A 15,937-nucleotide genomic window follows, 5' to 3' on the forward strand; every position below is an offset into this window, starting at 1 on the left:
TACTTTCTCCAGTCCCATAAAAAAGAATTCTTCCTACTTTAAGTTAAATATTTTACCTAAAATTATATTCAGAATCACTGTAAATCCTGTTATATCAAAAAATAGATCAATTTAAATTAAATCATTTAAAATGAAAAAAAAATTAAATTAGAATTTTTATCAAAAAGTAGTTGCGTATTATAACGCAACTTTCAAGCTCGTATCTCAAATGTGAAAAATGCGGCTAAATAAATCGAGAAAACGGCTTAATCCGTTAAACAATTAGGTGAGAGCCATTCAACAAAGTTCAGCGATTAATGCTTGTTCGAGTTTCCGGGTTCAATGGTAAATTCTCAGCAAATTTTAGTACCTTAATTTCAGAAGTCAATTATTATTCCTTCGTCTTGGGATGTGGAATAGATCAAGATGAGAACATGAATTAACTAAATTTCTGATTCTATTTTTAGTTCTAGTTTCTTTAAATCTCACTTGAATATCTTAAAAGTAGTTTAGGATATTTCAATATAAGTTATATAGAAATGTGAAAACTTGAAAATTGAAAACTATGAAGTTGGATATTTTGATGACAGCAATTTCATAAGAAAAATTCTTGCAAAAGGGAAAATAATATCACAGAGTGACAGGCTTTAAATTGAAAATATTGGCAAGAATTTATGTTGTAAAGTACAAAGTACTAGCAGTAAATGCACGGGCCCGTTGATATTTCTCGAATTTTATTTTCTCATAATAAACTAATAAACAAATTCAAAATGCATTATTAAAGAAACTTTTACATATTATTATAAAAATTCGTTAATAAAAATTTATAATTTTGAATTGAAAACGTCCCAAATAAAAGAATTTTAGGTAACGCAAAATTTAAAAAAATGATGATATTTTAATGAAAATCTTTTTTAGTTAAAAATTCAACTATTTATTTAAAAATTATTTTATTTCCTTCAAATTTATTATTTAGTTAATCTTTTATCACTTTAGTTGAAAAGCAAAATATTCTGTTCAAAGCTTGACTATTTTGTTGATTTTTTTTCTGAAAATTAATTTTGTTAACTGAAAATTTAAGTATTTTATTTTTTGTTAAAAATTGATGTTTCGTTCAAATTAAAATATTTATTACATATGAATTTTTAACCCAAACAGGAAAATTTTTAACAAAATTTACCACTTTTGTTTAAAAATTTCCTTTTTGGGTTGAAAATGTATATGTAATAAAAATTTTTATTTTAACAAAACATCATAAAATTCATTTTATATAAAATTAATAAAAACATAATAAAATTAATTTTAACTAAGTAGTTAAATCTGCAACCAATCTATCAAATTTTTCATGAAAAAGATTAATCTTCTACTAAAAAAACTAATTCTCCACGAAATAAATTAATTTTTAAACCAATAGGAGAATTTTCAAATAAAAGAATCAACTTTTATCTGAAAATGGAACATTTAAGTTTTCAGTTAAAAAATCTATTATTTATAGTAGTAGTTAAAAAAATGAAAAAAATTGGGTTAATTATTAAGTTCAAAAATCAATTTTGCTATGTTCATGTTTTATTTTTTTATATTATTAGTTCAACAATGAAAACAAGAAAAATGAGGAAAATTTGGCTGATTCTTTGTTGATTTTGAAACGTGAGGAAGAAGAAAAAATCCCCTAAAATATTTGTCAAAATTTATTAGTTTAAAGGAATAATTTGTTTTTAATGCGAAATAAAATTTGTACTTAATAAATAAAACTGTCACAAATTATATATTATAGTTTTGTGGTTTCATGTTTTCATTTCTTTGAAAAATCATATTTTTGTAGATACAATTTTTTTGGTAAAAATGCAACTGTTTGGTAGAAAATTAAACTATTCAGGTAAAAATTCATTTATTTATTCAAAAATAAACTATTTATCAGACTTTTTTACCTATATTTTCTCTGAGTTTATAATTTAAATATTCGAATTTTAACTATTTGGTTTAAATATTAACTATTTTGTTACAAATTGAAATATCTAATTAAAAAAATCAATGAATTGGTAGAAAATTAACTTTTTTTTTTAAATTCATACGGCTAGAATTCAACTATTTGTTGAAACATTTATGTATTCTGTTAAAAAGTCTTTTTTCCCGTAGGGAATTAATATTTTTAAAAATCATTTTCAATTTTAATTTAACTCAAAATTTAACAAATTTTAATTAAATTGAAATCAAATTTAAAATCCTTTGTAACGTCCAATAATCAGGTTAATGTAAAGAATTTCTGAAAATAAAACAAAAAATCTAACAATCAAATTTGAACAATCACGTTGATGATTATTTTTTACAAATGTCTTTTTATTGTGACCTGATAAGAATAAAAATAAAAAAGACGAAAGAATTAAAAAAGAGAAGAAAGAGTATTTAGTTGGTTGCTTCAGCATTTTTCTTTCCTCTTTTTTGTTTTTCTCCAATGGGAAAAGGAATTTTTTCGTTTTTAGGGGGAAAAGAAAAAAAGTGAATTTTTTTTTCGGATTGCAATAAGAACATTTTATGGTGGTTGTCCAAATTTTAACGTTAAATTCTTTGTTTTATTTTTAGGAGGTCTTCACATCAATATAATTTTGTTCAAAATTCGTCTCTTTTTGTGATTATGAATGAATTTTTTAAACTAAATATGTCAATATTTCATTTATGTTTGAAAAATAATTTTATTATTAAAAAATTGAATTATTTGATTGAAACTATTTCATTAAAAATTTACAACCAACTAGTTACATTTTTAAACAAGAATTTTGCTACTAAAAAATCCTAATTTTTGATGAAATAAAGGAATTTTCAATCAAAAAGGAGAATTTTAAAATAGAAATGATCAGCTTTTAACCAAGAATGGAACATTCAAGTTTCCAGTAAAAAAATTAATTATAATTCACCATATTTTTAATAGTTGAAAATGTAACTTTTCGACTGAAACTTTTTTTTTTAACTTAACGGTTTTATTATTAAAAATAAATGAATAATTTTTTTTGTAACGACAAAAGGTAAACAAAAATAATAGACGATAACTGTTCACACAAAAGTGATCTACAAATTTTTTATTAATAATTTCAAGATAGAACAAGTAAATTTTCTTTTAATCGTAATACATCATCTTAATAATAAAGAACTCAAATTTTTGGAAAATTAAGTCTATTTATGAAAAAAATCAAACAAAAGTTGTTCTCATAAAAAATATCTAGAAAATGGGTTCTGAAGATCGTTATAAAAATAAATTACAAGCAAAAAATGAACCTTTTGGAGAAGCGACGCAAGTAACAATAACAAAATTAAAAATGCAAAATGTTGCCGGAAACTTTTCAAATCAGATTTGTGCGTAGAGCTTTCTTTTTTTTCTAAAAATATTTTTAATAGGTTTAGTTATTCAAGTTCTAATTATTTATTATTTAACGCACCCACGATACGAAATGAATAGATCCAAAATTTATCGGTAATTTTTCGAATGAAATTTATTTGTAGAGCTTGATTTTTTTAAAACATTTTTATTTTATAAGTTTAGTTATTTAAGTTCAAGCTAATTATTTATTATTGAAAGCAAGCAAGATATAAAAATAATTAAATGAAAAATGTATTGCTGATTTTTCAAATAATATTTATTTGTATATCTTTATTTTTTCTAAAAATATTTTTATTTCCATACCTTTTTTTTTAAGTTTGGTTATTTAAGCTCAAGCTAATTATTCATTATTGAAAGTAGCCAGTGTATGAAAATGAATGGATACAAAAGTCGAGTTCTGATACTGGTGCTTCCTAAAAGGACTTTATAGTCGTTATACTCTTTTATCATTAGGTAATGAAGGGATGAAAAATGAAGCTCAAGAGCATATATATAGATATAGAGTATTTACCTGTTCGACGAAGCGCTGGAACACAACGGTGAAGGCTGCGCAAATCACCCAGAACCCAGTTCGTGTTGCCAGCTACACTTTCCTCTACATCTACATTATAATGCGGTCGAGGGTCTGAAAAAAGAAGAAAATCTTTTTAGTTAGATATTTCCATCAAGAATCTAATTAATGTGGCGAATTCCTGGAATAATACCAAGAATCTGACGAAAAAAATTTAGACAACCACAATAAAATTTTTCTATTGAAATTTCAAAAAAGATTAAAATTTGCCTAAAAAAGTAGAGAAAAAAATTTTTTTAATGAAAAAGAAGAAAGAAAATCTGCCCGCTAAGAAGCCACATTCTCATCGCGCGCTACGCGTGTGGCTCTCGAGTTTGAGCGCGCTTAGAGCGCGCGAATTATGGCTCTCACACTCTGCGCTGAGTCCTTGCATTTCTCCCGCATTCGTGCACAGATATTTTAAAATCAAAGGTCAACGGACCGACTGCTGTAATTTTGTGATTGTGAACTCTCTTTTGTTAAAGCTCTTTCGGCTTTAACGAACATATTCTCATCACGTATTTCGTGCTTCCCACTCGATTTTGTTCAAAATGTCAACTTTTCGACATTGTACTCAACACTTTTATTTTATTCTTTTTTTTTTACGATTAAAGAAAAGCTTTTATTTCAATTGTTTCAATCTTACTCTTTAGGTTCGAAAACAAAATCTACTCGTTCTATATAAAAATGATTAATGATAAATGTATAGATCTTTTTAAGCGAACAACTTTTTTCTGTTAATTTTAGTTCGTACTTATATCGCTTTTCTTATTTAATATTTTTCTTATATTGCATAGTTTGGCCAAAAAATTTAATTTTTGGATTTTTCATTGTTTATGGTATGATCAAATTTTGAATTTTTAACTTTTTGACCAAATTAAAAAAAGTTGTTATAATAATCTTGTAGGGCTTTCAAAAATCAACGTTTTTGTACTTTTTAACTTTTTTCATTTCATACATTGTTTAGCTCAAAATATTCAATTCGGTTTTGTTTTTTGGATTTTGAAAATGCTCTAACTCTGATCATTTTCTTTTTATAGAAAAAAGTTATAAGGATAAATTGTTTCAGTTTGTGAGTACTATGAATAACTGTACATAGAATTTTGAAATCTTGAAAAAATGTGGTTTCAAAAATTTTGAAAATGCGCTCACTTTTTCAATTTTGATACAAAATAGCTGGTTTAAGAACTTGATATTTATTTGCAGGACTTAAAAAAGTGCGCTGAAGCAAAATCCAATATGACCAATTTTCCGAAAGTTATCGTGCCTACAGACTGCAGACTACAGACAGACGGACAGACAAACAAATTTGATGAACACCGAAAAAGTGAAATTTTACATAAAAAGAATACCTTTTACATTTCAAGCCAAACAACGTAAGCTATGAAAAAAATTCCAATAAAAAAAAACGTTGATTTTAAAATCCCAACAAGATCATCATAATAACTTTTTAAATTTGAGCGAGAAGTTGAAAAATCCAAATTTGATAGTACAAAAAATAATGAAATATCCAAAAATTCCATTTTTTGATTAAACAATCTAAGATAAGAAAATAATAAATGGGCTAAAATTGCGCGCCCTGTAAAGATCTACAAATTTGTTATGAATCACTTTTTGATAGAACGCGTAGTTTTTGTTTTTTTTCGTAAAAAGCAACATTGAAAATAAAAAAATAAAAAATTATTAGACTAACGAAACAAGCTACGAAAAAAATGGTTAAAAATGTGTTTATCCAAAAAAGAGTTACAAAATTTTAATGATTATTTTTTGTAGGATGCACAGCTTTTGTTTTATGCGTAAAAAACAATAAAAATAGTAAAGTTAATTTGTTTACAAACGACGCAAGCTAGAAAAAAATAAATAGACAAAAGTTACGCTTCCAAAAAGTACCAAAAACTCATGGAAATTGTTTATGAATAATTTTTTATAGGACACGTAATTTTTGCTTTAGTCGTAAAAAATAACATTCAAAATAAAAAAGTTAAATTTTTATAAGGAAACTATACGAGGTAAGAACTAAAATTAACCAACAAAAGTTGTTCGCCTAAAAATATCTATAAAATTATTATTAACTTCTTGAGATAGGATGAGAAATTTTGTTTACATCGTTAAAAATCAGATTAAAAATAAAAAATTAATTAATTTTTTGGAAGAAGATGAATTTCAAAGAGAAATTGAATAATTAAACTTTTAGTCAAAAAGTGAATGTTCCAGCAAAGAGATGAATTTTTATCTAAAATTATGAAATATTCAACTGAAATGATATTTTTATTTTCAGTTTAAAAAAATATAATTTTCAACTGAAAATTAAACAAAATTTCAACAAAATAGTTAAATTTTTGAAAATAATTTCCTTTTCATCCAAAGAAAAAACAAGATTTCTATCAAATAGCTCATATTTTAACAAAAAAAAATTAATTTTCTACAAACGAGTTCATCACTCAGCCAAGAAATTTTTCTTTTGACCTGAAAGATGAATTTTTACATAAAATGATAGATAACATAAAGATTGATATATAAATTTAAATTTTAAATTAACAAAGACAAATTTTTATCCAAATTGTTGAGTTTCGAATAAGGAAAGATTAATTTCTAACTGAAAATGGAGCAATATTATATAATAAACAAAAAATTGTATAAAGAAAGCATTTGTTGAAAGAATTATTTTAACGATTTTTCATCATTTTACGTTTTTCAAAGTTATATTTGCAAGAAATTTGGATAAAAACAATGTAGTGATGAGAAAATTTTTTCCTGATATAATTATTGTTAATAATATAAACAAAATAATAAACATCCATTAATCTGGCATTTTCAACAAAAAAATAATTTTTTTCCCCTATATTATGTTTTTTATTAGAAACTTAATGACAATTTTAGAAAAGTTAACATTTTTCTATTATTCTTATGATTTTTTTAAAGAAATGTACTATTCAGGCATTTTTCAGCAAGAAATTCTATTTTCAATGCCAGCTCTTTCAGTTAAAAACTTCATTGCAATTTTAGCAACATTCATAAATAGTTTATTAATGTTATTGTTTTTTTAACAAATTAAATAAATGAATGCATAGATAAGGCATTTGTCGCAAGAGAAAATTTTTTTCAATGACAACTTTTTAAGTTAGAAAATGAATGATACTTTAAGAAAAATGCATAATTTATTAATCAATCTTATGATTTTCAAAAAAAATTTCAATAAACAAATGCATTAATAAACTAATGCATTTGTTTGTTAAATTCATTTTAAAAAATCATAAAATGAATCAACTTATCATGGTTGTTGCTCAATTTACTATGAAGATCCCAATTAAAAAGTCTGAAATCGAAAAAAAAAATTTCGCCAACAAATGCTCTATTAATGTATTTGTCTATTAAAATTGTTTTATAAAATCATAAAATTCATCAATAAATAATTATTTTTTTTCTTAAATTATCATGAAGTTCTCAATTTAAAACTTTGTCATTGAAAACGGCACGAATTTTTCTTTTGACAAATGCCTTACCTATGCTTTTCTTTACTCAATTTGTTTAAAAAAATATAAAATTTTTCAACTTTTTATAAGTGCTGCAAAAATTGTCATGAAGTTCCCAACTGAAAAGACTGACATTGAAAAAAATGAACTTTTCTGCCTACAAATGCCCGAATAATGCATTTGTTTATTCAATTTGTTTACAAAAATCATAAAATTAGTTAAACAATTATGAATTTTTCTTACGTTATGATAAAGTTACTAAATCAAAAAAAAATGGCATCAAAAAAAGCAAATTTTTCTATCAAAAAATAAATCATTATTGCATTTGTTTATTAAATTTGTTTCTAATATTAAAAATTATTATCTTAAGATATAATTTCTTGATAATTATTATTTTTGTATCTTAATTTCTTGGAAAATGTCTCAAGAAATGTAAAATTATGCAAAATTTTTGTTTATTATATAATATTGGAATATATTTAACTAATGCTAAATATATTATTTAATGCTTTAAAATATTTTTCAAGTAATCCGGGTTTTTACTAAAAAGTTTTTGAAAGTTGCGCAAAATTGAAAATAGTGCCTAAGATTTTTAGACTCTTGATTGACAAAAGGATGATTTTTCAAAGCGAAAAATTAATTTTTTATCCAAAAAGGCGCCTTTTTACTTAATCATGATTAGTTGATAAACGAACCGAAAACTATTTACATTTTTCATGAAAAACAATCCAATTTAATCAGGAAACACGAATTTTCATCAAAATATTAAAATTTTTAGCAAATCTCATGAATTTTCAGCCAAATAGTTTAATTTTTAAATAGAAAATCAATTTTTATTAAAATTATAGATTTGTAATAAAAAATACAATACTTATATTTTCAGTTTCAAAAACTGTAATTATGAATTCTCAAAAAAAAGTGTGATTCATGTTACTTTAACTATAAATATTTTAATTTAAGTCAAAAACAATTGAATTAATAAAAAAAAAGAATTTTAACGAAATATTTCAATTTTGAATCAAGAAAATTTTCAATTAACTCAAAAACCATTGAGTGCAATAAAATTTTTTTCTAACAAAACAGTTAAATTTTGAACCAAAGGATAAGGTCTTAACGAAAAAGATGCATTTTAACTAGCAATATTTAATATATAACCAAAAAACAATTTAGTAACAAAAAACAGAGATTTTCAACTTAAAAGATGTAAATTTTTAACTCGAAATGTAACAGTTCAATTTTCAGTGCAAAAAATAGTTTAGAAAAATGTAGTTATAATTCCAAAAAATTTCTTAAATTTGTGACCAAAAAAGATAATTTTTTATTGAAATTTTTAAATTTTCAACCAAATAGTAGCATTTTTAACTGAAGCAGAAATTTAAACAATAATCATTAAAATAATTTTCAAACTTATTATGTTATTATTAAATTCTACCTTCGCAGGGACTACCCGATACTTCTACTATTTCCAGTAAACTTTTTAATTTTCTATAAACTTTTCAATTTTTCAGCCTAGAAATTATTTTACTTTTGGTCTCTACACAGTTTTAACTTTTAGACGCTCCAAATCCCATACAATAACCGTTTCTGTGGTTGCATTGCACTGGCCTTGTTACTAAATCGCATCCTCGAAGCGTTAACAGCCAGGGCCGCCTGACCGCTTCCCAGGGAAATGCATAACATTGCGCAATAACTCGACTGAGTACTCGCGCGCTGCGACCCTTCCGAAGCGAGAATCAGAACCGTCTCTCGCCCTTTCCACTGAGAATCTGCGAGAGCCATCATTTTGAGGAACTACAAAATCGAGCCGGCTTCTATGGGACCTGTAGTGTATTTTCATAAATTCTTCAATTCCAATACGAATATTTAAAAAAATTTTAGAATATAATAAAATGCTCATACAGGACACATTTAACAATTAAAAATTTTTTATCTGAAAAACTGGATATGGATCTTATTTTTTTATTTGTTTCTTTTTTTCTTTATTTTTTTTGCTCTCTTTCACATAAAACAAAATTTTGCTCTCCTTTTTACATCTTGGATTTAGAGTTCTTGGGTAATTATTATTTTATTAAAATTTTATATTTAAAAACCTATAGTGGAAAACGTTTTTCGCTGATCCTATAAAACAAGATTTTTTGTCCTTACCCTGTTTCCATTTTCCGATCTTCAATTAATTTTCTGAAAATATTCGACTTGCTCTGAAAATTCTAGAATCAGTCGTCAAAGCTTTCAAGTGGAATAAGAATCTTGATTCTCTAAAAAAGTGGGCGACATCACGTTCCTATTTCGTGTTCGTTGACCTCTTTTTCTGCAGCCTCATCTAGCAGAGAACACTTTTCTATTTTTCATTTCAAAGTCGCGAAGTTTATCACGTTGTTCTGAATTAAATTAAATCTATCTAAATTTGAAATAATTTAAAATTTGTTTTCAAATTAATAAATTCCATTTCATTATTATTCATTAATTAATTTAACTATTATAACATGATAATATAAAATAAGATTAGGATGATTCCAAATTTAAATTGGATAGTTTTTTTAATTAAAAAAGATTATTTGATAAGAAATTTAAAATAATTGAATTTTGCATATCCAGTTTTTGCATGTTTTTTTTCAAGGCTGATATTTCCAATTTTATAGATTAATTTTTATAGATTAAAAATTGTATGGATTAATAAAAAAACTCTTAGAAATTTTTAATTTTTGCAGAATTAAAAATTGACTTTATTATATAGTGAAATAGTTAGATTTGAAATATTTATCATTATTCAATTATTATTAATTTAAATGTTTTATTTTTACATTTTTACTTTCGATATTGTCCTAAAAGTTTAAAGCGTTTTTTTCAGTTTTTTAAATTCAATTTTATAATTTTTAAGATATCTAATTAAAACATATTTAATCTTAAACGTTTTTATTTTTGTGAAGAATTTTTCATGTTTCATTGTAAATTTTCCAAAATTTAATTATTCTCAATATAAAATTCTTGATCTTGAAGAAAAGAAATGTTATTTAGGATCACTGGCCAATATTAAAACTTGAATGTTCGAATTTATTTCTGCAAGTGAAAGAAAGTCATTGGAATTTTGCAAATTAAAAAAAAAAGTTTTTGCGGTGCCGGGAAGTTTTCAAAACTTCTTAAATTTTTTCAGGTGTAAAATGTATTCTATTGGTGCAAAAGTTGTAAATTCTCTTATACTTTTTCAGGTTGCAAGAAAGAATAGAAATGACAAATTATGAAAAAAATTCTTGCTTAATAAATCAATTTTTTCAATAAAAAAAAATTTTCTTTTTTAGATTCGCCTAGATTAACATTTATTTTTAGAGAATTTATTATTTTTTATAACTATATTTTTTAGAGTAATTCTAAAAATTTATAGATTTTCCTTCATTTATCAACATTTTTTTGAATTTTTAACTATGAACAAAGAACAACAAAAATAATTATTTGTTAACGAGTTTTAAATTTCTTTAAAAAAGTATTTTGGCTCTTTTGTTAATATTTTGAAAGTACTAATTAAAATAAAATTAGCTTAAAAACTCTTTTAAGAATTATTCTTCTTGAAATATAATAATTATTAGCTTACTTTAAGTAAAAACTGAAAGAAAGCTTGAAAATTTTAGAATAAACTGCAAATTCCTAAAATTATTCCAAGAAAATATTATTGACAATAATACTCATTTTTTTGAGCTTTCAATAATTATTGTATTCCCTTTTTGTAAAGTGTAAAAAAAAAGTTGAAACTTTTAGCAAAATTCGCGACTTTCGAATTCTATTCTAATATAAAATTGCTAAAAACAATAATAAAATGTTATAAAATTATTTAACCATATATTTATCACTAGAGATTAATAATAGATGTATTAAAAAGCATTTGAAGAATTTAATTATTTCATTAAAAAGTCATCTACTTTGTTTGAAAATTAAAATGCATTGTTAAAAATCTATCATTTTGTATTAAAAATTAATCTTTTTTGGTGAAAAAGTTCTTGGTCAAAAATATATCAACCGAATTCTGTATATTCTTGGATTAAACTAAATCTTCAAATCAAAGATTTTCTCAAAGATTTAGGATAAATTAAAAATTTTCACGAAGATTGATAAATATTGCGAAAATTTACTAAAGATTTCAAATATTTCAGAAAGATTTCAAAAAAAATTTTTTTGATAAATTCACAAATGTTACTAAATATTAAAAAAATATTTCAAATATTTCGCAATGACGTTTAAAGAATTCGCAATAATTTTATCAAGATTTTAATGAGATTATTTTGATAAATTCACAAATGTTACTAAATATTAAAAAAATATTTCAAATATTTCGCAATGACGTTTAAAGAATTCGCAATAATTTTATCAAGATTTTAATGAGATTAAACAGAAACTTTAATGATTTTCCAACCATTTTACAAGTTTCAGAAAAACGTCAGAGAAATATAAAAGATTTTACGAAGATTTTTTTCTGACTATTCCGAACAATTTTCAAACATTTTAAGATAATTCCAAATGATTTCACACAGATTTCGCAAAGATTTCAATGATGTGGAAAAAATTTAAACGACTTAATTTATTTTCTACAAATTTTAATAATTTCACCCAAATATCACCCAATGTGTCAAAAATATTTAATATATTTTCAAATATTTCCGAAAAATTTCAATTACAAATTAAATTTAAATTTATTAATTTTTAAAAATATTTCAAATATTTCTAAACATATTAGAAAGATTTTAATGATTTAAAGAAAATTTCACAACGATTTAAAATATTGCACAAAGGTTTCAATGAGAAGTTTTCTTATAATTTTACAAAAATTACCAAATATGCCAAAAAATATTTCATATATTTTTTAATATTTTAGAAATATTTCGATTACACACAGAGTGCACAAAGATTTCAATGTTTTCCTAAATATTTCACAAAGATTTCGAAGATTTGCAAAAGATTTGAAGAGCTGCATTGGTTTCCCAAAGATGTTAATAATTTCACAAAATTTACTAATTAAATTAGAAAAATATTTCAAATAGTTCTAAAAGGATTAGAAAGAGTTGAATTATTTTAAGAAAATTTCACAACGATTAAAACTATTTCACAAAGGTTTTAATAATTTCCCAAACATTTCAATGATTTCGGATAGACATTAATAACATTAGTAATTTTCAAAAGATTTTGATAATTTTATAAATATTACCCAATATTTCAAAAACATTTTATATATTTTCAAAGATTTCAGGAAAATTTCAATTACAAAGTCTGTACAAAGATTTCAATGATTTCCCAAACATTTCACAATGATTTAGAAGACTGCATTGACTTCCCAAAGACTTTAATAATTTCACAAAAAGTATAAATTATATTTTTAAAATATTTCTAAAAAGATTAGAAAGATTTTAAGGGATTTTGAATAATTACACAATGATTTAAAATATTTCACAAATATTTCAATGATTTCCGAAAGAATTCAAAGATTTCAGATAGACTGGAAAGACTTCAATGATTTCGGAAAGACTTTAAGGACTTTAATGATTTTGGAAGGTTTTTCATAATTTTACAAATATTACCCAATATGCTGAAAAATATTTAACATCAAATATTTGAGAAAGATTTAGATAACAAACAGTGCAAAAAGATTTCAATGATTTCCTAAATATTTCACAAAGATTTCAAAAATTTGTAAAAGATTTTAAAGGCTGCATTTATTTCCCAAAGATTTCAATAATTTCACAAAAATCACTAATTAAATTTGAAAAATATTTCGAATATTTCTAAAAAGATTAGAAAAATTTTTATGATTTAAAGAAAATTCCACAACGATTAAATATATTTCCCAAAGGTTTTAATGATTTCCCAAAGATTTCAACGATTTCGGATAGAATTCAATAAAATTAACCATTTTGAAAAGATTCTGATAATTTTACAAATATTACCCAATATGCCAAAATATTTTATATATTTTGAAAGATATCAGAAAGATTTCAATGATTTCCCAAACATTTCACAAAGATTTCAAAGATTTTTAAAATATTTTAAAGGCTGCATTTATTTCCCAAAGATTTCAATAATTTCACAAAAATCACTAATTCAATTTGAAAAATATTTCGAATGTTTCTAAAAAGATTAGAAAGATTTTTATGATTTAAAGAAAATTCCACGATTAAAAATATTTCCCAAAGGTTTTAATGATTTCCCAAATATTTCAACGATTTCGGATAGACTTCAATAAAATTAATCATTTTGAAAAGATTCTGATAATTTTACAAATATTACCCAATATGTCAAAAATATTTTATATATTTTGAAAGATATCAGAAAGATTTCAATTAAAAAGAGTGCAAAAAGATTTCAATGATTTCCCAAACATTTCACAAAGATTTCAAAGATTTGGAAAAGATTTAAACGACTGCATTGATTTCCCAAAGACTTCAAAAATTTCACAAAAATCATCAATTATATTTTAAAAAGATAAAAAATATTCATAAAAAGATTAGAAAGATTTTAATGACTTTTTAACAATGACACAGCGATTTAAAATAATTCTCAAAGATTTGAATAATTTCACAAAAATCGCAAATTATTTTTAAAAAAATATTTCTAATGTTTCTAAAAATATTAGAAAGATTTTACGGTTTTTTTTTCAATCAATTTTTCAATAAATTTCCAAATATTTTACAAAGATTTCGGATGGATTTGAAAAAGTGCAATGATTTCCCAAAGATTTCAAAAACATTTAAATAATTTCACAAACATGAAAAAATATTTTTAATATTTCGCAGAATTTGAAATATTTCACAAATATTTGAGAAAGGTGGCGATGATTTCTAAAAGACTTTATGTACATTTCCTGCCAATTTAAAGCTGTACAAGAGTTTAAAATTGCTTTGTATACAATTTTTGATAGTCAGAAAATTTTCCATATTAAAAAGAAAAATATATTTATGACACCTTTATTTTTATACAAATAAAAATTGTACGAAGATAAAAATATTCTTCAGTTTGTAAATTTGGTATATCTTTATCGTTAAAAACTGTAAAATATTTAGAATAGTTTTATACAAGGGAAAAAAAATCAAAATAAAATAATCTTTTAAATTCATTTTCTCTTTTTGTAATTTCAAGCTTAAGAATATTTCTCACGATTCGCATATTCTGTAATTCCGATTGCAGAATAAAAAGAGAATTTAATTTGCATACCGAACGCTCTGAGTCGTAAAAAACCTTTGCTTAAATGATAGAAAATGCATCCTTATTTTTTTATCTTTTATCGCTCGAAGTATGCTTGAATGCAGTTTCGCTTGGCTGCACTTGGGATAGGTACGAGTAAGTCAACGATTTTAGTCGGCTGACAAGGTTAGCCTTTTGGTACAATGAAAGCTCCCATTCCTAACCATATAGATTTATTGGTTGTTGTTACTTCCAATATTGATTTTCCGTTTTCTTTTTTTGGGCTCTGAAATACACTCGCATTATAAAAGAATTTTTGGAGAAAGCATACTGATGCAAAATCCTGTTAAACAAAACAAGAATCCTATTATAATCTGAAAAAAAAATGAAAAAAAAATAAAATAAAATTTGTTGTCAATTTCTACCACTTAAAATTTTCTTGCTTTGATAAGGGTACTGTACGAGTACCGAAACGTTGGTAATGCAAATTTTTTTATTTCTGTTTTTTATTTTTATATTTTTATTTTATTGTAATTTGATGTTCATAAAAATAAAAAAGACGAAACAAGTAAAAAGAGAAGGAAGGGGATGTGGTTGGCTGCCTTCTCATTTTTCTTTCCTCTTTTTTATTTTTTCCCCGAAAATTTTATTTTATTTTTTTTTCCAGATTACAATAGGATTTTTGGTTTTCGTTTATTCGTTGTGGTCCAAATTTGGTCGTTGGATTATTGTTTTGTTTAGCAGGATTTTGCATCAGTTTGATTATTGGACGTTAAATGGGATTTTTAATTTGGATTTTGGTCTAATTTAAATTTCGTAAATTTAGAAAGCATATTTTCATCTTTTTCTTTAAGCGATACAATTTTTGATTCCTCTCTATTTTTAATCTTGGATTCTGTTTTTTTGCTCCTCAAGAACACTAGGGTTTGCTCAAAAATCCTAATTTCAAAATACGAAAATTTAAATTTTATAAATAAGAAATAGCTTTTTTAATATAAATTATTTATGAAAGTTTATAGCTTATTTGTAAAATAAAATCAAAAATCTAATGATTCAGCTTGACTTAAAAAAATTAATTAAATAAAAAACCAAAGTACGTGTTTTGATAACATTCTTTATTTTTCTTACCCAATAGTAGAATTTTTGAATAATAAAGATTAATTTTGTACTAAAAATGAAATAATGCAATTTTCAACTAAAATTATTTGTTTTCAAAAAAGAAGACAAGGTTTCTACTAGAAAGACAAATTTTCAACAAACTAGATTAATCTCCAAATCAATATTTGAAGCTCTAACTAAAAAAGTAAATTGTCTACTAAAAGAAAATGAATTTTTCACAAAAGTTTGAAATTTTTAACTAAGAAAATTAATTTTTCAAAATAAAAAAATTGAATTTTAATG

General features: G+C 23.6%; 1 protein-coding gene across 1 annotated transcript in view; it reads right to left on the minus strand.

Annotated features, from left to right (window-relative positions):
* LOC117180727 (monocarboxylate transporter 10-like) overlaps window positions 1-15,937 on the minus strand; it is a 246,091-nt gene that overhangs the window by 211,802 nt on the left and 18,352 nt on the right. Inside the window, exon 3 of the mRNA XM_033373215.1 lies at window positions 3,864-3,977. Within this exon, the coding sequence (XP_033229106.1) occupies window positions 3,864-3,977 (114 nt within the window). The remainder of the gene's footprint in view (window positions 1-3,863; window positions 3,978-15,937) is intronic.

This window comes from Belonocnema kinseyi, chromosome 9 (genome assembly GCF_010883055.1).
Source record: "Belonocnema kinseyi isolate 2016_QV_RU_SX_M_011 chromosome 9, B_treatae_v1, whole genome shotgun sequence".
Lineage (NCBI taxonomy): Eukaryota > Metazoa > Arthropoda > Insecta > Hymenoptera > Cynipidae > Belonocnema > Belonocnema kinseyi.